At 42.0% G+C, this 23,280-nt stretch overlaps 2 protein-coding genes and 1 long non-coding RNA gene across 11 annotated transcripts in view; 1 reads left to right on the top strand and 2 right to left on the bottom strand.

Moving 5' to 3' along the window:
- Window positions 1-636: 636 nt before the first annotated feature.
- PDP1 (pyruvate dehydrogenase phosphatase catalytic subunit 1) lies at window positions 637-9,321 on the bottom strand. Of its 7 annotated transcripts, none has more exons than XM_088675701.1 (3): window positions 9,068-9,257; window positions 6,092-6,126; window positions 637-4,560 (listed from the first exon to the last, which is right to left on the bottom strand). In XM_088675701.1, the coding sequence occupies exons 2-3, from the start codon at window positions 6,120-6,122 to the stop codon at window positions 2,906-2,908; spliced, it is 1,686 nt and encodes a 561-aa protein (XP_088531827.1). In that variant the 5' UTR covers window positions 6,123-6,126; window positions 9,068-9,257; the 3' UTR covers window positions 637-2,905. The 7 variants fall into 7 exon arrangements, with proteins under 7 accessions (XP_088531827.1, XP_088531826.1, XP_034981785.1 ...); XM_088675700.1 differs by lacking the exon at window positions 9,068-9,257 and adding an exon at window positions 8,576-8,858; XM_035125894.3 differs by lacking the exon at window positions 6,092-6,126 and having other exon boundaries at window positions 9,068-9,321.
- A 12,223-nt stretch (window positions 9,322-21,544) lies between these two features.
- Window positions 21,545-23,280, bottom strand: part of TMEM67 (transmembrane protein 67) — a 32,169-nt gene continuing 30,433 nt past the window's right edge. For all 3 annotated transcript variants that reach the window (XR_015951539.1, XR_015951540.1, XM_035125869.3), the window contains exon 28: window positions 21,545-21,779. Coding sequence is in view for 1 of the 3 variants with exons in the window: in XM_035125869.3 (XP_034981760.3) it covers window positions 21,699-21,779 (81 nt within the window). In the remaining 2 variants the exon portion in view is untranslated. The remainder of the gene's footprint in view (window positions 21,780-23,280) is intronic.
- Window positions 21,837-22,073, top strand: LOC148684874 (uncharacterized). The gene is made up of 2 exons (XR_015951541.1): window positions 21,837-21,926; window positions 21,967-22,073. It is a non-coding gene; the product is annotated as an uncharacterized LOC148684874 (long non-coding RNA).

Below are 23,280 nucleotides of genomic sequence, written 5' to 3'. Positions count from 1 at the left end.
CCTTACATTAGAATAATTTAGCTCAAGGGAGGGTACCATTTACATGCAGAACCCCCCTCCCCAGAAGATAAGATATGCTATCAGAGCATAACTGAAATGAGACTTCTTTTCCTACTGAAGGGAATGACCAGAAAACAATCACATGGGAGGGAATAACATGGCTCTTAGTTTGTTTCACAAAGCTACACCTTGCTTTTTTATTGTGAAACTACTGAAGTCCAATTTCCTTATTCATTACTACTGTATATATTTTAAAGTTTGCTTTTCCTTAAAGCCAGTATCTGAACAACATTGTGCCCCCATTGCCTCAGCTGTTTCCCAAAATGCAGCCCAAAGCCACATATTCCACCCACTGTGAATTAAGGGCGACAAAATAAAATGGAGGAAACTAAATCAGTGCCCAAGGCAAAGGAAAAAAGCAAAACTAGTTCTGTTCTAACTCATATGCCAGCTATTTATTTCACCTGCAGGTTGTCTTGAGACAGGACAGCTTTACTGTGTGCATCTTCATAATACCACACATTAATTCTGCCATTTTAGATATAAATCCACTGATCAAATCTGACACTTTACACCACCTCAGAAAGGCAAACCAATATTTCAATGAATCCTAATAACAACTCTAATGCATTGATATTCATATAATAATTTTATTGAAGTCTACTAAAAGATATTTGTTCTTAAGATCTTATCACGTGATGTTCAGAAAGCCACAATGCTGTTTCAGTTCATTGCATACATATTTTGGGAGTCTTCATTTAAATCTTGTTCACTTTGCATTTTACAAAGTTACCCCCACACCAAGTGCTAAACATACAGGATGAGGGTTCAATTTGTTAGGTTAAGACTAGTACCAAACCAAAATAAGACATTTACACATACTGTACATTTCACAAGTAACATAAGGAAGTCTGGATAATGTAACAGTTTAGAATTATTTTGAAGCCAAGACATAAAAGAAATTGACCTAGCCAATGATATTTAGTCATATTGCATGTACAAAGGCAATGAAGATTATTTTGTCATTAGCACAATAAAAACAGACATTCAGGTTGGGGTCTGGAAAAATAGGACAACTTAATTACTTTTATTGCACACGAAGGGAGAACAACAATTTGTCAAGGCTACAGACAGGACTTCAAATGTGTAGGTTACTTCATAAGCATATGAAGTAAGAATATCTTCTGACACTTGCATTTTCAACACCTGTTACTTTATAAGCAAATATGTCTTTCAGTGTACAGAAAAAAGAAAAGGGAACATTACTGCTAAGGAACTTAAGTGCTGCAATAAAGTATTTTGTAACAGGAACACTCTGGAAGCACTATTCCTTGACTCTCTTTTTAAGCATCCACATGGTCAAGAACACCAATATTCTTCAGAATGTGTCAGCTCAATAACTATGTGAAGAGGGAGATTTAAAGTAGAATGCTTATTAGCTATTTAGAGAAGCACAAAGAATGTTAATTTTATCTACAAGTGCTTCATATTTAGACAACAGCTAGTCAAAGTAATGTTTGCATAATGCTTTCTATCACAGCTATACTACAGTTTAATAGCAAAAAAAGCAATTTATTTTTTTTATATATTGGGAGAAGCCTTAAATATTACACCGTGCTTCAGAACATAAAACTTGTGGTTGCCAAAAATGCTTTTTATCTGACAATTCATAAGCCTTCTATGTAGCAGTGGCACAAAGCTTTGTGATGAAACATGCACTTTTAGGAGATTTTTTGGATGCAACCAAATGTGCACAACTAACAATGATATTTTGAAAGATGTTACAATTGATGTGCGAATGCCAGTAGGAGGAGCATGCAGCTGTTTCCCCATTACTTGACCTATTTACAAATCTTATCACAATGCTTTCTTCAAAAGCCAACGTGAGAACCATGTTATATGGATATGCTTTTGCGTCGTGATACTTAAAATATCCAAAACACCAACCAAACTGTCACTCAAACTACAACATATGTGACTACACTAGTTACAAAGTCACTACTGATTGCCTAGGTTCAAACACAAGACCAGGGACTTATGACTGGAAATAGGTTTGGTACAAGTCAAGACTGTTGCTTGCCATGTTTTGCAAGATAGCCCTATTGAAAATTAGCTCAAGTTTCAGAAAACGTAGAATCATAGTTTCATAATGCAAGTCAAAGTTGTTTTGCATGTCCCCCATAGTTAACCCATTTTCTCATCATCATTTATTGCCCATTGAACTGTGCAAAATATAGTCTTCTCAAAGTAAGTCATCTGGTGCAAAATTTTATTCCACTACTATGTTTGGACAGGCTTAAGGTATTTATGGCTTAGACTTACTCTTTTTAACAGTGGTATTCTAGGCATGTGTTTCAACTGATATATCATGTACTCAAGACCAAGAGGATAGCTTCTATCAAGACATTTGCCAACCAGTTAAAAAGTTATCTTCCTTTCCTAAAGGGAAGACACCATAGCTACTTTGTAAATAAAAAAAGTCATCAGCCCTATTTAAATTCAAATTTACAACCAAGTTACCCTCCAATGTTCTGTATAGTTACTGGAGATACCAACCTATACAGATATTTACATGTGACAAAACACACAATATTTTTTTTTGCCTTGCAGGACATTGCACTGATGCATACAAAGCCTTTACTTCACCACCAAGAAATCCCAAATTACAAGCCACTGTTCAAGCAGATAGGTTGAATAGTGCAAAGTTGTCCCAAGTTGTTCTGCTCTCCTGGTAGCTTAATTTGAAAACCCTTTGACCATTGATCGATTTGTGCAAATTATACTTGCTTCAACTGTAATTCTGATGGCCAGAGATTAATCAAATAAGTTTCACTATCATGTCATGCAGTCAGTACTGGCCATTTTGTTCTGTGAAAACTTTGGTTCACACTTTTCAGTTTAAAATTTAAAACTCTTCATTTTGACATGCACCTATAACATGGGAATTAAATTGTACCACTATAATTGTGATATCATCCCGGTACATCCGAGCCAACTCTTCTGGAAGACTGAGCATCTTTGACAGCCGTTCATGATCAACGGTGCCAAACTCATTATTTCCAACCGCATGGCGTATCAAGTGAGTTGCTGCATTCTGGTCTTCATAGGCTGAAGAGACCCGCGCTCTCCTTTCTGTTAGAAGACCATGCATCTGACCCAGAGTTACCTTGTAGCCTCCAAGAGCTATTGGTTCTTCATGATGAACACCTGTTAGATACTCACCTACAATTCTAACCACATCCTGCCTGTGCATGGTTTCCCACAAGCCATCTGTTGCCAATATCAGGAATTTGTCCTGAGGTCTTAATTTGTGATGTATTATCTCCGGCTCAGCTGTGAGGTATGGAGGAGTATGGTAGTTTGGTGGGATGAACTTTGTATATTCGTTATCATTGAGCTGATCTGGGCCTGTCTCTATCACTCTCTTCTGAAGGTCAATGCTCCATTTAAATTTGACATCTCCAAAAGCTCTGAAAGGCATCAGTAGGCCCAACAGTCTATCTTGTTTCACAACACTCTTTTCTTCAGACTTTGGGTGCTCCTTTTTGAGTCGTGCAATCTCACTTTCGTTCTGTGCATTATGATCATAAGACAGAGCAACAGCAGACCAAGATCCATCCTCTTCTTGGACACCAAGCATGGCCCTGCTGTCACCAGTATTAGCAACATGTAAATCAACTCCATCAACATGAGCCACACAAGCAGTTGCACCAGAGAAGGCTACACGTAGTACCAAATAATTGAGAAAAGAATTTGGATCGCCTACTTGAGCTTCTAAAGAAATGTCATTGTCAAGCCTTTTAAAGGCATTAATTAAAGCCTCTTTTACATCAGTTGTCTCCCCAGTGTTAAGGTCTATGAGTTCCTGCCAGTAAGTTCGTAAGCTGTTAAAATACAATTTGGAGGCTTCTTTACTGAAATAATCATTGGGGTGCTTGTGCCACTGTAAGATGGGCAACAGGGCCCTACCACTCTCAACAGCATTTTCTATTTCAAGTAAAGTCTCATGGGGTAACAGAGAAACAGCTATGTAATAAAACAGTCTTTCACTGACAGCTTGTGCACAGGCACATCCTGCATGGCCATCAAACACACCAAGAAGCATTCCTCTTGTTTGCAAGCAAGTGGCTGCACTTCTTCTGTCTTCTATTGGTGCATTGGCAGGAAGCTGGTTGCTATCAAAGCCAAGGACAGAACTTAAGTTTTTGCCATCAAACTCTGGCACTTTGAAACTGTATTCATTTGCCTTCAGGATGCTGTTGACTTGCGGAGGTGTGAGGTAAAACCTCTGTGGTGTGGATACATAGTTTCTTGCATGAATAAACTGACTGAAATTCTCCTTTGGCCTACTGAGTGTTGCAAACTTCTTCGGAGGAACATACCTCAAGTGATTGTGAGTTAAGTGGGGTGACAAACAACACAGATGTTTATGATGACAGTAGCATGCGGTGTTGTATATCTTGCCAATCTCACAACTGCGAATTAATGGGAGCAATAGCTGAGTTGGTGCTGGCATGGCATCAGAGAACAATGGCAACCTGGGGTTTCTGACTGGAATTGCTAGGGGGAAAACACAAGCAATAAGTAAGCTTAGAAATAATTTTAAAGGAAACAATACATATCAACTACTTTATTCTAATGACAATTTAATATGCACAATAAATTAACAGCCATTAACTGACAAAAAAGCAACAAATTTAATGAAAGCTTAATAGACTAATATAAGGCTAAATTTCCTCAATGAGAACACATCTCAGTTCACACTGTTATACTTGTGTAGAACTATAAACAGAGTGACCTATTTTTACAGCTGCACTAACTTAACCAGAACTTTATATTGGGAGTGTGAAAAGTCAACTAAAGGTTAAAGTATGAAGAACAGAGTCATAGATTGGGATTCAAGACTTCTTCTTGAAGACAGTCTCCATTTCTGAACTGGCAGTGAGAAAAAGTTAAGTTTATCCATCCCAAGATTTTATTTATTTATATTGTTACTTATGCTAATTTTTCCAACACCTCCCTCAATTTTTACAAATTTAAGGTCAAGTGTGTACAACCAATATATATATGTGCATTTGTTTAATCAAAAGGTAAGTAAGACTCAGTTTAATGGGACTTAGTTCCAAACAAGCATAGCATTACAGTCTTAATATCCTATAAAAAATTTGCTGCACCCCATCACCTGTCTTTTTGAAGTCTTATAACTACTAGATATTTAGGAGCTACAAAACTTCATTTAGGCTTCTACCCTTGTTTGTTTGTCGCTTTAACAAATTTGATAAATAATAATAAATCTTTATTCTGACCTCAGTCAATGATTGCTGTTGATTGCATGCAATACCATCTTTTCTTCTAAGCTATGCATTCATATAGAACACATATTCAAATAAGACCCTACCTATCACTACCATTCTAAGGCCAGCCCAAATTTATGAACCATAGCTGAAGGCGTTCAATGAGGAGGAGGAGGTGAAGCTACCACATATATTATCTACTAAGAATAGTCAGGCTTAATAGTTTCCCTTTTCATCCAGGAAATATTTGCTCAATTGTGCATAGTTTACTATAGGACCTACTGGTTTTTTTTAAAGAACTTTGTTTAAAGACTCATTAATTCAAGTGAGTTTGTTTTGTATAAAGTTTAGATCCAGCCTTCCAATAGAAGCTTCTGAAAGCTGGTGCACATTATTACTAATATTATAATATTTTTATAATAATATAATAAATATTATTATAATATTTATTCATTTATCTTCTTTCCCCCAGTCAGGGACTCATTATAGGTTATTATGCATAACATCCTGCTAATTTTTCACATCTGAACAAATCAACATTCTGCACAAATGTGACACTTTTGTGAAGATGACACTATTTTTTCCCCTCTGTACTGCTTCACATTCACAACCCTTATTTGTAAGACTCAAATCCTAGGAGCATGAACTACTGAGCTAAACAACACAAATTTAAAGTAACCTTCAGAGTACTATAACCTGCAATAACATATATTCATTATATAGTCTTCTAACCCCACTCCCATCCCTCCAAATTCCTATTACAGTACTCAGAAAATAGGAGCACAAAAAATACATACCAATCCGCCTGGGCCCAGGACACACACACATTCTCCTGTCACAACAAGAAGCCGCCAACATCCACAAAGCAGTAGCCCAGGAAAAGCAAGGCAGAGAGTTTATTAAAGAAGGAGGAAGAGGTCTCCAACATTGAAGGGGGACAGAAAGACAAACAGTTTGTTTGTAGTGACAAGCATTAAGAAGCAGCAACTGCAGCACAGCCATCTCTCAACAGCATTGTCTAATCCTACTGCAGCCCCAACTCACTGCTCGTCATCCCTCTTGCTGAACAACATAGCACTCAGTTCAGGCATGATTCATCTGTCATCCCAACATAAAGAGCAACAAGCACACTCATCCTTTTAAACCAGGGCTGGATAATTTTTTTTAAAAAAGCTAAACATCAACTTTAGTTGATTAGAGCCACAATCAAAATTATAGGTACTACCTCTGCATGGGACAATGTAATATTCCATCTTAGTTGCTACAAACTAAGGTGCTCAATATTATTCCAGCTCTGTTGGCCTAACAAACATAACACTATTAGTCCTGCTCTGTGGCATTTAAAACCACACATATATGCCACATTAAATATGCTCATGAATAATCTAAAAAGGTGCACATCATTAACAGAGAGAGGGGTGGAGCCTCCTTCTACAAAGCAACTTTAATAGTGCCTTCCTTTTCCTCCTATACCCCTAAATTGTTGAGGGTTTTATATACATGTACATATTAATGAGGGAATGCTTATCTGGGATATTTGTGGTGCTAAAACTAAGCACAGATGACGTCTGCAACCCATACATGCAGAGGGGTTCATTATAATGAATATTCAGCTCTGCTACAAGGAATCAAACTGGTCCATAGCCAATTCAAGTGGAAGACAGACACAATTGCAAGTCCAGTAGTATCTCATCAGCTATTCTATTGTCAAAGACAACTTCTTACTTTCAGTATGGTGGTATCTTGACAACAAATTTAAAGAGCTTCTCATTCCTAGGAAGCCTGTGCATCCAATCATCCACCACAAGGCCTGGGAACAATTGTGCTGAGGAGGTCTTATTCACTCCTTAGGTTTCAAGGCAGTAGGAAATATGATTATCAAAACTTCAATGATCAATTGGTTGGACTGATTTTTAAAAATCAGTTAATGTAATAGAAATGTCCTTGAACAGCTTCTTTTAAAATATAAATACATGCATATTTTAAATAGTACTTAATGTGAACTTAAGCAGTACTCTCTCTTCAAAATGCGGGAATGCCTCTTCTAAGATATTGGGAAGATATTGTTCCACTGGCCCAATGATTTATACTTGTGCAGTGGAACTTTCCTCTAGCAATCCCAAAATCTGCTCTGGAGGGTTGTGTGAACCCTCAGAACAGATTTAGAGGGCACACAAGGGGGAAGGAACAATGGTAAATATTTGTCCTAACAGAACAAGCACGACTTTGGATATAAGCCAATGCCTGCTCTGATACCAATCTAAAAATAAACAATGTCTGCTTCTTACTTCCGAACTATAATTCTGTGTATCTCAATTAAATTTGCATATGGGCCATCAGTCAGGATTTAGCAATGGCTCTAGCTGTGACATCTAGAAGCACATCAAGTGAGACCCTTTGCCTATCTTCCTCAATACAGCGAAAGAACAGCAGAAGTCCTCCAAGGTTTCAGAAAAAGAAGTCTTCCCCAACCCTACCTGGAGACTAAGCCTTCCACATCTAAAGAATGTGCTCCATTGCTAAACCTCCCTCCCTCCTGTCTTTAAGAGATGTAAGAGACCACAGATGCTTCCATCAACAAGAAGACCCCAGTGCAGCTTCTTTCTTTAGCAACCTGAAAGGCACACACTGGTTGGGGAACACGCAGTTCTCTGGATGTTGCCAGGAATTCCCACTCCCAGCCAACCATGGCCATGGGAAGAAGGCAGGGATTTCAGCCTTGCAACTAATCCTGAGGGCCTCAGTTCCCCTGCCTTAGCTGAAAAGGGTGTAGCTCGCCTCGTGTGCCCGTTGCTCCTTTCTGGCCAACTCGGAAGTGCAGCCTGGATTATACACGTGGGAAGGGAGATGACGGGTTAACTTCGGGTTGTTTTTTTTTAAAACAACAACAACAACAACCAGAGTTTGATTACATATTGGTGGAAATTGGGATGTCTTTCCCCCCTCCCCCCACAAAAAAACAAAATAAACCTCAGCACCCGCAAGGAATCTCGGCCTCCCTCCCGGGCATCCTTTTCAGTAGCTGGGCGGCACCTGCCACAAGAGCAGCCTCACCGCCACCACAACCATCTCCTCCTCTTCCTCAACTCCACCTACTCGCCTCGGGCCGAAAGGCAAGAGCTGACACCCAAACCCTCCCCGGTCTTTCCTTCATTCTCTCACACACCCACCGGCAGACAAACGCTCCGCCCTGCCCCAGGGCCTGCTGTGTCAAGACCACAGTCAAGACAGACAGACACACACACACACAGACGCAACCCACCCTCCTCAGAGAGACTGACCTGGTCAGCTTTAGGGTCGGGGCCCCCCGCTCGGGCAGCGGGAAATGGAGAGAGCGGGGAAGTTTGACACCCACCCCTCTTGTCTGTCCGGCCCCCTCAGCGACTGCCGCGTGCCAGGTGGAACTCGCCGCCGCCGCCCCGCCCTTCCTCACCCACCCCCTTTTTTCCTTTATCCCGCTGCCGGCAAGCGAGAGCGCGCGCCCGTGTCTATGCGCGCGCCCACCGTGTTCCAGCAGCACAAGCGCCGCGCGCCGAACGCCCAGCCCGACCGCGTGACAGCTTCCCTTTCTCCTTTTTGTGACGAGCCGCGGCTTATAAAAGCCTCGGCTCGGCCGGGTTCCAAAGCTCCTATTGGCTGAAGGGCGACTCTCACGTGAGCCTCTCCCGTTCACCTTCCCCCGCCCCGCCTCGCTTCACACCCGCCCCCTCCTCTTTCTTACCCCCCCCCCTTTTTTCTCTCCTCCTTTTTTCTTATATCAACGGTTTCCTTACCGGCGGAAGGATTTCACATTCTCGTCTTCTTCGGTCTGTCTTGTTCCATTGGTGGGTAAAGATCTTGCTGAAACCGCCTCCGCGGATGAGTTCCTCCGCGTTCTTCTTAGCGCATTTCTCCTGGCTCGGTTAGACGCAAAGAGGCTGAGAGGAGAGAAAAAGGGCGGGCTCGCAAGAAGAGGCTGCGCTTTGCTGGGGGGGGGGGGACACACGACTTTCTCCGAGCTGGGCCCGCCTTTCCTTCCTGCTGGCCTATCGGGGCTCTTGGCGGAGGAAGGGCGTGGCCCGCATTCCTCCTGATGAAGGGCGCGGGGGGGGGGAGTGTGTGATGTTAAAAACTTCGCAGCCATAGGCGATCGAAGCGGGCGCGTTTCCTTCTTCCGCCGCCTGTTTCTTAGCGTCCAGCAAGGTCACTTTCAAATCTTTTGTTCCCCGTTCTGTATACATACATTGAAGAAGGTAGTCATAAAGATGAGTGCCAACAGTGCCCGTATCCTAAAGTGCCTTTTCTTGGAAGAAATCACCGAAATCCTCATTTATTTTAGTTTTAGGGGTGCCGAATAAGATATTCGGGGGGCGGGGGCACGTAAGCCCTGTCCCGCATAATCGATCACAAGACATGACATCATTGGAATGACAGTGCCCATCATTTTTGGGGGGGGGGGTCCTGACCTCAAATATTTTATGGGGGGGGGCGAAGGGACCTCGGCCTCTAGGAATTGACTCCAATGTTTTAGTTTGTATGCTCATCTCCAAGGAGAGGAGGGGGGTTGTGTGAGGGAACACACACCCCCTCCCCACTTTTATCTTTACAACAACCCTTTGAGGTAGGTTAGGCTGAGAGAGAGTGTAAAATGGGTTACGGCTGGCCGCCACTGATGGGTAGGGATCGGGTTGGGCGATGTGACCTGCTAAGCAATGATTACAGGAGAATTAGCCACGGGAAGAGTTTTGCATTGGGAATTCCAAAATCCCCCCCTTATCTTTCCAGGTCATAAAAGGCTTATAAAAAGGGGAGGATCCTCCCCTCCGCTTCTTGGGTGGGGGTGGAAAAAGCTCTGCTGCCCCCTGGTCCCAGCCCAGCACTAGGCAAACAGAGATAGGTCTCTGCCCGCGAAGAGCTTACATTCTAGAATAGTCGAAGAGGGGAAGAAGTAAGAGGTGAATGCAACTATCCTCTCTACCGTTAGCGAACTCAACCCCATGAACATCAAAAAATGGCACTGTCCAGCAGAAAAGTGTCAACAGACTGGTTTGCAGGAGTCCATAAAAGCTTGATGGGACCCCTAAGGGGTGGACCCCAGGACAGAATAAGGAGGGTTGAGTGTGCTTCTTGGTCACAAAATGCTTTGAGGAAATGAAATGGGAGTCTCTAGAAAGAAGGCTTGGCTAGCGCTAGCTGGCTGGACCTCTTGATAGGAGCATTCTTGTTTGTTGCAGGTCCCCACTTGTGTGTACTGTTTTCCATTTAAAACGAATGTAGCTGATGTGTAAAAAGGACTTTATAATCGGAACATGGAGACGATGTATGTACTGTACTTCTGTAACCCAAGAAAACCTTTAATAAAAACAATAAAATAATAATCACACATACAATGAATAGTCAAGTGCACTTGGTGATGCTGTGCCAGAATTCAAAGTAATGTGATCCTGCCTTGACCTTGCTTTCCTTCGAGGATTACCTCATTTCCCCTCGACCTACCTATCCACTTATCAGGCAAGAGGCTTTGCACCTTTTAATAACTGCATCATAAAATCAAAACATGAGGGTCGATATGGCTCAGACTTCTCCCATTGCTGCATCTCTATGCTGCAAAAAGTTCCCCTTGTTTGATTTCTGCTTGTTAAATGGTTGTTAGAGTAGCATTACCTTTTTAAAAAAGTCAGTCTGGTCTCCATGCAGAATCAAAGCGACACCAAATTAGAGAAACAGAGGGTGAGGTGGAGACACAATATGATTGATAGTTCTATTTATTATCCACTCTTTCAAGAAGCTCAGTCAGGGTAACTTGGGTCTCCTGTCCAGGCACTGCTGCTCAGAACCAGACTCCCTTCAATTCAACAAATTAAATTTGCATGCCTTGGGAGCGATCCCTGATTACCAACGTTTGCACCATCTGTGCACCTGTGGCGTTTTGCAAGGAACATGTTCCTACCCCATTGGACTTACAGTAATCAAAAATAGATGCAGAAGCAACAGAGGAAGGGGGGGAATGGCAACATGTGGAGCAAAGAAACAAATGTGTGGTTATGAAAGTATAATTAAGATAAGGATATAACACTTGGATTCTAAAATCACATTGATTTCAGTGAAGATAACTTTTCAAATTACACCATACAACAGCCTTTATGAAAATTTTTAAATGTGTTTTGCAACTACAACGCGCATGTTTTAGTTAGCAGTCATTTAGAAGTCCAATCAGGACTCCTGCTGAGCCTAATTAGGATTGGAGGTTCTCGACCCCTGCTCTAGACCATTGATCTTCAAGTGGGGTGGGGGGTGGGGGTCAAGACTCATACAGGTTTGGCATGAAGAGTCTGAGGTCAGTAACCACAGTGGCATTCCCACCAATTTCTTATGTTTGTTTAAGAGGGGAGGGGTGTGTGTGACCAGATGTAAAGGAGGATGGATCTCCTCTTGTATTTTTGATAGTTGTGTATAAAGGGGAAATTTCAGCGCTTGCAGCTTCTCACCATTTCACTGCATCTAGCAACATTCCATCTACAATGCAACTCTGAAAGGTACAGAAGCCCTGCTCTTGCATGTAGAAAAAGAAGGAAGGTAGATGTATATGGTTAAGAAAAAACAAACAAAGTGGTTCTCATGTTGCAGGTTGTAGTTAAAAGTGGACCCTATATCTCAAACTGTTGAATGCTGCTGCTGCTTTAGAACCGTAGCTGGTGCTGTTTGTAATCCCCAATTAGTTCAGAAGGCAGAACTATTAATAGCATTAGCTTGTGCTGCTGTTCTGCAAATAACTTGGTAAAATGAGGTGAGGGGGAGACTTTTTAAAAACAAGTATTGTTCACCTAAGATAGCAATACTCTGCTTAATGTTGCCTCATTGATTCACCATTTTTCTGACATCCCTGAAAGTTTACAAGTGTATTGACTGAGTGTAGTTTACCTTGATGTGACCTGATGGTCAGTTGGTTTGCGTTTAGTCTGCTCATACTATGTTTAGAATGGCAGAATGCCTGTGAAAAAAAAGCTGCGTAGGCCTTCAGTTTAGTCCACTGGGGCGTCAGCAAAATATTTTTGGTGGTTGTGGCATATTTAGGCTGCTGCTTTCAGCAATATAAAGTAGTACTGCTGCTCCTGAATTTATTTTGCAACAATTTACTTTCCTCATGGTTGTAACTGGTCCGTTTGTGCTGCAGTGAAGCATTGCTATAGAATCCTTACTACACTGATATAATGGGAGCAGAAGCCCCCACCCCCCCACCCCCACCTTGTGTGACATCTAAAGGCTTTCTTGGAGGCAGGTTGAAACATGCACAATCAAGAAACAATAATTATTTCTGGCAAAGATGGCAGATTTTTTCCTTTTCCTGCATGCCCAGCACTGGGTGAGTTCATTCATTCATTCATTTCTCTTTCACACCTTCAAGGACAGATCCCTGCTTAATACCACTGTTATATAAATAACAACTCCTGCAATTTGTGGCTTTGATCTTCAAATTGCTAACCTCTGGTCTGGAATAATTAACCCATCTAATGTGACTACTTTGGAGTAAGTCGCTTAACATTGGCACAATGCTCTATATAGACCAACCTTTGTCAAAAGACCCCAGGATAGTTTACAAAAAGCAAGGCAATAAAAATACAATAATATCATTACCTCCAATAAAACAGCAAAACATTAAAACCAACATTTCACACTTCATAGCAACAACACAGTACTGTACCTGGTAAATCAATATAAATGGCATGGCACAAACGTTAAGATATCCCAAAGACCTGGGTGAAGAAATGTGTCTTTAATTAATAACAGAAAACTCAAGGGGCTTAAGTTAATGCCTGGGGTTCTCCCTCTCACCATTTTATTCTTACAACAACCCTGTGAGGTAGGTTAGGCCCAGAATGAGTGAGTGAGTGGCCCAAGGTCACTCAGCAAGCTTGTCCCCTCCAGATGCTGGACTGTGACTCCTAACATCCCTGGGACCTGGGATAGCTCAGTCGAGGACCTGGGACAGCTCAGTCAGTAGAGCATGGGGTTTTTAATCTCAGGTCATGGAGTCGAACCCCACACTGGGCAAAAGATTCCTGCATTGCAGAGGGTTGGACTAGATGATCCTCAATGCTCCTTCCAACTCTATGATTCTATATTCAGGTATGGTACTTCAACTGCCACCATCCCTGAGCCCTGACCATTGGCCGTCGGGCTAGGTCTTCTGCAAGGTGGACTCCAGCAACAGGTTCCTCACCCCTGTCCTAGATTATGCGTAACTGAATTTGCATTTGAGGGATTTAAACTGGCAAGGCAGCTTGGTGTCCCTAGAACTCAATGCACTCTCCATAGTTCCCTCGCTGAGTCTTGGGGGTTTCTTAGGAATTGTTTGTGCAGTATAAACAGCCACCAGCTACATCAGTGCACACCACTGATAGGTCAGTGGAGCTGGCAGGCGCTGATGGGAGTTGGAGTCCAACAATATCCAGAGAACCACACAGGCTCCCCACTCCTGAGTTAAAGGTTGCCAGCTGAAATTAAATTAAGTGAAATAATCCATAGGTCCTAATAGACAGTTTTTATTCTCTTTTTTTGTGAATTACTAGTTTGGGCAATCAGAGGGTGGTTCATGGGAGTTTTGCTGGGACATATTAATTTTACTTGGCCTCATTTTCTTAGGTTTGAGTTGATATTATATAATCAGAGTTATTTTAAAGCTTGCTCCCCTGAGATGCCCAGAGCTCAGCTGAGGTCACCTGTTCTGTGCTCTGAGAACCGACTGAGCAACACGTTGATCACAGCTGCCGTTTGTCATTCTCCAGGCGCCAGAGCCATCTGGGTTACTCAGTTTCAATCACACATGGGTCGGAAGCCATATAAGCAGCACTTTCTCCTGCCTTTGCATTCATCTTTTTTTTGCATAGCCTGCCTCACCTTTCAGTGCCCACAAGTGCCCACCTGAAACTCTTATAAGAAAAGGCACACAAGCTTGTGAGCTGCAGAGGTCATGAAAATGTGTTACTTTCAAAACGTGGCCTGTTCTGGGTACCTGCCAGGTTAGGGTATATGAGACTAGCAGCAAAATATATTTGTGTTTAAGTTTCAGATGGGTTGGCACAGACCAAGGAATTCCTACTGACCTACAATATCCAGCAGCAAGTGCCTCATCAAAGGGGAAAAACAAAAAACCAAGTGATTTACATAGAACTGGTAAACCAAAATATTTCAGTGTAGATATAGTAAATGCTCTCCCCTGGGAAGTTTGCCTGGCGCCTTCATTAGACACCTTTAGGCACCAAGCAAAAACATTCCTTTTTAACCAGGCCTTTGGTTGACCTAATCAACATCCTGTACCCTTTTAAAATGTGGCTCTTTTTTTGGGGGGGGGGTATTATTGGGTTATTGCTTTTATTTTTATTTTATATACTGTGATCTTTTTATATGAACCGCCCTGAGACCTCTGGGTATATGGCGGTATATAAATTCAGTAAATGATGATGATGATGATGATGATAATAGTAGTAGTAGTAGTAGTAATAGCAACTTGAACAATCACATGTCAGTTTACCCCAGTGGTGTCCAAACTTTTTTCAAAGAGGGCCAAATTTGATGAAATGAAGGGCCGTGAGGGCTGACCAAAGGACCAACCATAACAACAACAACAACAACAACAACAACAACAACAACAACAACAACAACAACAACAACATATTTATACCCCGCCCATCTGGCTAGGTTTCCCCAGTCACTCTGGGCAGCTTCCAATAGGATATTAAAATACAATAATCTATTAAACATTAAAAGCTTCCCTAAACAGGGCTGCCTTCAGATGTCTTCTAAAAGTCTGGTAGTTGTTTTTCTCTTTGACATCTGGTGAGAGGGCGTGCCACAGGGCGGGTGCCACTACCGAGAAGGCCCTCTGCCTGGTTCCCTGTAACTTGGTTTCTTGCAGTGAGGGAACCGCCAGAAGGCCCTCAGCACTTGGACCTCAGTGTCTGGTCAGAACGATGGGGGTGGAGACACTCCTTCAGGTATACTGGACCGAGGCCATTTAGGGCTTTAAAGGTCAGCACCAACACTTTGAACTGTGCTTGGAAATGTACTGGGAGCCAATGTAGCCCCACATAGAGTGCTTTGCAGTAGTCCAAAGGAGAGATAACTAGAGCATGCACCACTCTGGTGAGGCAGTCCGCAAGCAGATAGGGTCTCAGCCTGGATACCAGAGGGAGCTGATAAACAGCTGCCCTGGACACAGAACTGACCTGCACCTCCATGGACAGCTGTGATTCCAAAATGACTCCCAGGCTGCGCACCTGGTCCTTCAGGGGCACGGTTACCCCATTCAGGACCAGGGAGTCCTCCACACCTGCCTGTCTTAGTTGTTGACCTTTTTTAAGGATTTAAGTCAGGCATCCCCAAACTCCAGATGCCTGATTTGGCCCTCCAGATGCCTGATTTCTTGAGCTTTTCTTATGATTTTACCCCAAAGTTGTTGAGCTTTTTTTAGGGGATGCTATGGGGATCAGATTCAACTGGCCGGCAGGCCGGATTAGGCCCCCAAAATGGACTTTGGACATGCCTGGTTTACCCAGGACAGATGGGAGAATCTGTCAATTTTGGTTTCTCCTAGTTTTTCCCCCGCTCCCCATTTTAAGTTCAGTTCTACACATTTCCACATCAGTTTGAATCAGTTGTTACAATGTGGTATGTTCTCCTTTAAAACGTGAACTGGGTTTAATTTCTTCCCCATCCTTCCTCCTTGTGACTTGGGAAACTATGGTTGTATTAACGCAGCCTCAAACCACACCAGCCTTTTCTGCAGCTGCAACACACTGCTGACGAATATTTAGTTTATTAACTACAGTCCTATTTTACCAATACAGTATAAGATGTAATAACAAAAACATAATCAAACAATGGTTAGAGAAGGAAGTTTCTGCAGATCAGCAATAGGGACCCTGTGGCTTTCCACAGTGTGGCGGAATTAGCTGCAGGGGTGCCTGGAGGAACGGCCATGCATGCACCCGGGGTGGGGCAGGGCGAGCTGCGCGGGGGATCGGCTGCACACAGTGGTTGGGTGATCGGCTGTGCACGGCAGTGGCCCGAGCTACCACGCATGGGGGAGGCAGGGCGAGCCCCCCCTGGTGTGCCTTTTTGTCACCCCCCTCAGGGATGACACCCAGGGCAGACTGCCCCCCCTTCCTATGTCCGTATCCACATATTGTTGGACTCTAATCCCTTTAGCCACAATCAGCGTGGGAAGGGTCAAATAGACTCTCTAATTTTGTTGAACTGTATCAAGCTTTTTCTTAAAAATGAAACCAGTCAGCCCCCTATCTTTTTACATATTTGATGATAATCCACCACAGGGAAGACAATATACTTAAAATTCTGAATGCCTGGCATCTGTAAACAATATCCTAAGCCTATTTCATGTTATCTTATTTACATTCCTGTGTCCAGACAACCCATGTTTGGGTTAGCAGGATATTGCATACAGGATTTGAGATAGAGCTACGAGCAAAGGTTGCTTAATGTTCCTAACTATATTCTTGGCTCCAGGGCAGAAATCTTAGAAGGAAGGAACTGGGAGAAGATAAGAAGAAACTGGGTCATTGTGACTCTGTCCTGAATACGAAAAAGAGCAAGCAGTGAAGCTACTCATTTATGTCATTAGACAAAATATGAGACCTTTATTTTAGTACCATTGAAATGTTAGTGTTCTTTCTCTGAACAGCAGAATGAATGCTCTGGACCTTTCTCTTCTTAAACATATATATTTTTTATATTTCCCATCAAATAATATAGAAAATATACAAAAAGTATTTCCAAGGCAGAAAACCTCTATATAAATAGAGGTTATTGGGTTGTTGTTGTTTTATTTTGATTATGTACTTTGTGGTTTCATATTCTGATTTTATTCTGTGAACCACTTGACACCTGCAGATACAGGGCTGTATATAAATTCAATTAATAATAATAACGCTCCCTGGAAGGACAGATCGTGAAGCTGAGGCTCCAATACTTTGGCCACCTCATGAGAAGAGAAGAATCCTTGGAAAAGACCTTGATGTTGGGAAAAATTGAGGGCACTAGGAGAAGGGGACGTCAGAGGACAAGATGGTTGGACAGTGTTCTCGAAGCTACGAACATGAGTTTGACCAAACTGCAGGAGGCAGTGGAAGACAGGAGTGCCTGGCGTGCTATGGTCCATGGGGTCACGAGGAGTCGGACACGACTAAACGACTAAACAACAACAATAATAATAACAATAAAACTTCAAATTATACATTGTCTTCCAAATTCCCACAAAAGGGGACATTTGGTCCAAGTCTCGAAGCATTGTCTGCCTTGTAAACATTGTAATCGAACACATTCTCAGCTCAGATCTTTCTAATTTCCCTAATTTAATCAACCACCTTTTAAAGGAAAGAGTAGTAGGATCACTTAATTTTTTTAATGGTCAACATTCTTGCTGTCATTGTTTGGTTTCAAAGTACAACTCACAATGTTCTTGATATATTGATTGGACAGTATTAAAAGAGGATCTGAAGCTACCATTACGCTTATTGTATGCACAATTTTGCTTCTCCTTGGTAGGTGGTTCTCCAACACATGGGAAAATAAACACATTTTGAGTTTTAGATAAATTTCCTTTGGAGAAGAGGGCACTGATGGGCTCTTCCTTTATAAATATCTGCTTACTTACAAATGTACAGCCTGTGCCAGAACATAGATGCAAGCATACAAGTAGTCGCCTAAAGGCACAGCAACAAGAAGCAGGTTCAAAACTGCCTCCCAGATTTGCTGCTTGATGCCGCTGTCTCACACTGCCTGATGCTTGGAAAGCTTCACTGCCCAAGCCCCAGAAAGTCTTCATTACATGTCCTTGAAGATAGTTCAGCACTTGCTGTATTTATTTACTCAGCAAACAGCCTCTCCACTGATTTCAAAGCCAATGGGATGTTTGTTCTTTCTGTTAAAGATATTTTATTAGGGAAACAATTGTTTTGCAATACAGTACTGTTATCTCAGCAGGTGAAGATTGTTAATGGCGGTTTCTACACTGTGTGGTGCCATTAAGTGTTCATGTGCATGTGTTATTCTGTTTGTGTACTAGAGACAATTTATTTGCATCCAGAGATTTAGCTTCTAGAAAGAGAGCTGAATGCGGAAGGAGAATGCCAGCACCTCATGCTAACAAAATACTGACATCTCCAAAAGACCAGTGGTTAAACCAGGAGTTAGGGCTTAATGCCTTTTGTCTAAATAGGGCAGGGGGATTGGGGGGCCAGTGGCCCTACATGTGTTGTTGGACTCCAACTCCCATCAGCCTCAATGGCCAATGGTTAGGGATGATGGGAGTTGTAGTCCGGAGACATCTGGAGGGGCGTTGATTCCCCATACCTGGAACAGGGTGACCTGGTTCAAATCAAGGACAAGGCATAAAACCAAGGGTCGCAAACCCTTTGGGGCCCATGGGATAATTTCCAAAGAACAGAAAATGTTGAGGACACCTTGCACACATAAGCACACACCTACTGCAACAACGGAACGTCACTCACCCCCCCCCCCGCAATGGCACAGGAAAGGGGGAATGAGGTACAGTATAAACATGCAAAGAGAACAGCAGCAAGAGGGGGCAATTAGCAGTGGTAGCCGGGTAGGGCTTGGAGGGAATTCTTGCTTGAAATCCTAGAGAGCTGCTGCCAGTGAGTGTGTACAATACTGAGTTAGGTGCACCAATGGTCTGAATCAGTATAGTTTCCTATGTTCCTATCATCTATCACCCTTTTTGATTATATTGTTTTCAAACCATGGATAGATACCACCTGACATTTGCATTGGTTTCCGTCACTTCGAGTCCAGTAGGTTCATCCTAAACCAGTCGCCATAGAAGAGAGCTAAAAGGCTTGCAAACCAATCCACACATATTTTTGTTGGTTCAGCCTCACAATTAGCCATAAAGAGGTGATGATGGTCCTGCATCTCAAAATCACCCTTATCCATTGCACTTGTCCTCCCCACCAGGACATGGATTTAACCGCTATATGCCCTGTGCTCTTTTAAACCAGACTATTGCAATGTACTTTGATTGGGGTTGACCTTGAAGAGTGCTTGAAAGTACCAGCTGCTGCAGGATTTGGCAGCTCACTGCTAGATGGGCATGGGCTGCCAGACTTATTTTTTATTTTTAAACTGCATTATTTAACTTCTGGGCACACTTCAAGGGGGTGGCTCTGACCTATAATGTTCTGGGACATGTAAATTGTAGGGAATTTCTCTTCCTATGCAAACTGTCCTGAAACCTTTTTAGGTTCACCGAGGAAGCTTTGCTTTGGGTTCATGTTTGCACCATCTCACATCTCTGAAACTTGTCAGTCTTGAGATTTTAACGAGTGAACATTTCAAGACAGGCATTTAGTGACCTGATTTGATGGTTTCCCCCTATTATTATTTCATGGTATTGAAGCCTTCCTCGCTTTGTTGTATTTTTAATTTTATATAATTATAAGCTCAGTTGATTTTATTTTAAGAAGGGCAAGCAGGGTGGGGGGGTGAGAAAGGAGCACCCCCCCCCCAAAGGATCTTGCTACAGTGGATTGGCTCAGACAAGATAACTTACAAGTCATTTTCAACACACTGATCCCAGGGCATAAATATACCACCCATTTCTTCTGTTTAAATAATTATTTTGGGGGGAAGTATTCAATATTTTCTAAACAATTTATGACTACCGGTAAGTGTTTTTTATATGAGCATATGTTGTAGTGGCATTTGCAAGAGAGATGTCGTTGTCCAAGGGGCCCAAGCCTAGTATGCATGGCATTCTGAATTTAATCTACTGGATGACTCAGACAGTACAAGGCACAGACAGGAACTCTGCTGCAGTGGAAATGCTCATTTCCTCAATTACTCATAAGTAAAATATGTTGGGAACACAGCCTAGTAAACATATTAGGAATGTGACGTTTACTCTGCCAGAATTATTTTAAAGAGGCACTGAACGTTTTATATTGAATGGGAAAAAGGAAAGAGCCAGTTGTTATAGTAAGGATGCACACAGAAGCTGTGCAAGGAATTGATTGAAATGCAGTCTGATGGAGGCTGCTTGCGTGGCCGTGAGGTGCCTCTTGGTGTGCTTTCTAAAATTCTCACCTTGCTCTTGCAGTGGCTTCAAGGCAGGGGGAGAAATTCAAGTGGTCATCTTCACAGCTGCTAGCAAATAAAAAGCAACCCTAAATAATCTTTGTTTTTTTATACAGCTTGTATAGACCTATGTCTGCTCTCCCACATGACAAAATTTAAAATGGGCCAAACTCTTTGGAAACCCAATTCTGTAATCTGAACACACTCCTAATGGTGCACGTGTAAATATTGTAATCATAAATTCAGTTTACCAGATTTTAATGAGTTTGCATTTTAGTGTGCATTGCTGCAGAAAGTTCTGAGAGTCACTGGTCGTAATATTCTCTTTCTATTAGGTCAGGCATGCCCTGTTGCTAGCGCTTGACTCCTGCAGTGGAGGCCTGCTTTGTTGCCCAAGCCACACCTACTGTTTAATTAGATTAGCACATTTTTATACTTGTCAGCATTTTTCTTCTGTGGAAGGTGAAACCCTGTACTCCTATACCTAATGGATCAGCAAAACTGTCAGCTAAAAAGCCAAAATTCCAGAATCCTTTTGTGGACAGTACATGAAGTAGATTGGGAAAGTACACACAACATTCTTGTTTATAGGAAATACAGGAACAGTAGCTAGTCAGTCATGTATAGATGAACTGTGTTTTTCCACTTCAAAGCTGTTTTTAAGAGACCTCCTGATTTATTCCATCTGTGGTTCAAGCCCATACAGCAATAATAATAAGAGAGAGAGAGTGATGAGGGCTGCCCCACATAGGATGAATTTCTTCTCTCATTAAAACCTGAAATCAGGAAGTGCTTCAAATGCTCCTATTACGAGCTGGGCAAGAGCAAAGCTTCTCTGGAACTTTATGAAATCACACCTACCACTGAAACTCCAAGCACAGGAACCGAATATCTACATGCAGTTTGCTTCAGTGCCCATTGTACTCAATCCAGAAAATTCGTTTAACACAGGAACCTGAATCCTCTACCTTTTGATCATTTTCTCCATACATATCCAGCTCCTACCCACAAATCATAAAACACTGTACCAGAGATGTACGCATATACATAAAATATCTGCAAAACTAATGCAGGGGTTCAGCTTTAATACTGACAGTGACATCTTTCTGTATCTTGACATCCCTTTTATGGAATGTGAAATGAATAATCACTATCCATTACAAGTACAAATTTATTTAATCCAAAACAGCAGTTTTCAAGTACACAATATGAAAGAAAAAATCTACACATGAATATTTACAAAGTACTGCAAGCAAATCCTTTGTGTATGTGTGTCATTTTAAAGCCATAATTAGTTCCCAGAAAGTCATTTCATATAAGAAATCTTTCATCCACCAAAGTTTTAGATGCCAAATTCTTCTGTCCAACTGTATTACGAATGAACCTAAAAATCTGAAAAGATAAAACCAACTTCAGATGTTATGGTATAAATTGTACAAAATACTCCATATGTAGCAGTAAATCCTTATTTGACAGGATGTTAAGCTAATGCTAGCTGCTATTTAATCTCATCTAAGGTTACTGTCTTAGATTTGTCAAGTATGATCAATCCAAGTTAAGCATCTCACATAATAAACAGTAACGGTAAAAGGTTGGAAATAAGACTTGTTGTTTGGTCACCCCAACAGTAACCTGAAAGCAAGCTGCTTTTCACAGTGAGGGGGCTGTTTACAATTTATTTCCAGACCATTCTTCTAAAAAAGAAACCACAAATTTAGTATAACAGAGCTTGTTAACAATTTCAAAATTGTGCTGTCAACTCCAAACATCTTTATTACTGGAAGATCATAATGATTGTCCAATTTGTTACAATAGAGATGTGCGACAGACAGACAGACAGACAGACAGACAGACAGACAGACGTGTTTCTATGGTTTGTTACTTTCGTGTTCATCTTCAAGAGAGCCTAGAAGAGATGCATCAAAGTGGGGATACTCTTTGGCCTGGTCTGAGGCTCCAGCTGGTGCGAAACATTGCGACTAGAGTGTTGATGGGGACAGAATATGGTCAGTGCGTAATTCCAGTGCTCAAAAGCTTGCACTTGTTGCCCATAAGCTAGTGGTTCAGTTCAAAGTTCTTGCATTAATTCAAAAGGCCCTTAACAACTTGTGTCCAGAATACCTAATCCCTTATACAGTATCCATATTCAATCACAGAGGTCTTCAGGGGAGTCACTGTTAGTGGTTCCCCCACAGCTCAGATCCATGGTTTGTATTCACAAGGAACAGTGTGTTCAGCATTGGTGGCCCAATTTTGTGGAACGCCCTTCTGGTTGAGGTCAGAACCCCCCCCCCCAATTGAACTTAAGATTTTTGTTTTTAAATTCCAGTAGGCATTTTAATTGAAACCTGATTTTATAGTTTTACTGATTTTTACATTTTCTGTATTGTATTGCTTATACACACCATTTACAGGTTGTCATAGCTAAGCAGTAAATACGAAGGAAAAAAATCCTAGCTTTATGACTGACCATTGTACAGTATGTACTGTTTGCCCCAATGGCAAAGTGGGGCAGTCCTAGACAGTTCTGCACTAATTGCCAGTTTGCACTAATTGACGAGCAGAGAGTGATGTTTGCAAAAGCCCAACTGAACTTACAATATCTGCTAGCACAGTACTTGAAGCAAGAAGTGGAATGACGAGATTATATAAATATCCTTCCTTGGGAGAGATAAAATAGCCAGGATGATAGGCCTGATACACACATACATTCTATCTGTCATATATTAGTCTTCAATGGGAAAAGTCATTAAACTTTACCATAGACCAGGCATGTCAAACCTGCGGCCCTCCAGATGTTTTGGCCTACAACTCCCATGATCCCTAGCTAGCAGGACCAGTGGTTGGGGAAGATGGGAATTGTAGTCCAAAACATCTGGAGGGCCGCAGGTTT

This window comes from Zootoca vivipara, chromosome 8 (genome assembly GCF_965207765.1).
Source record: "Zootoca vivipara chromosome 8, rZooViv2.hap1.1, whole genome shotgun sequence".
Lineage (NCBI taxonomy): Eukaryota > Metazoa > Chordata > Lepidosauria > Squamata > Lacertidae > Zootoca > Zootoca vivipara.
This window is presented reverse-complemented; position numbering and strand designations above follow the sequence as displayed.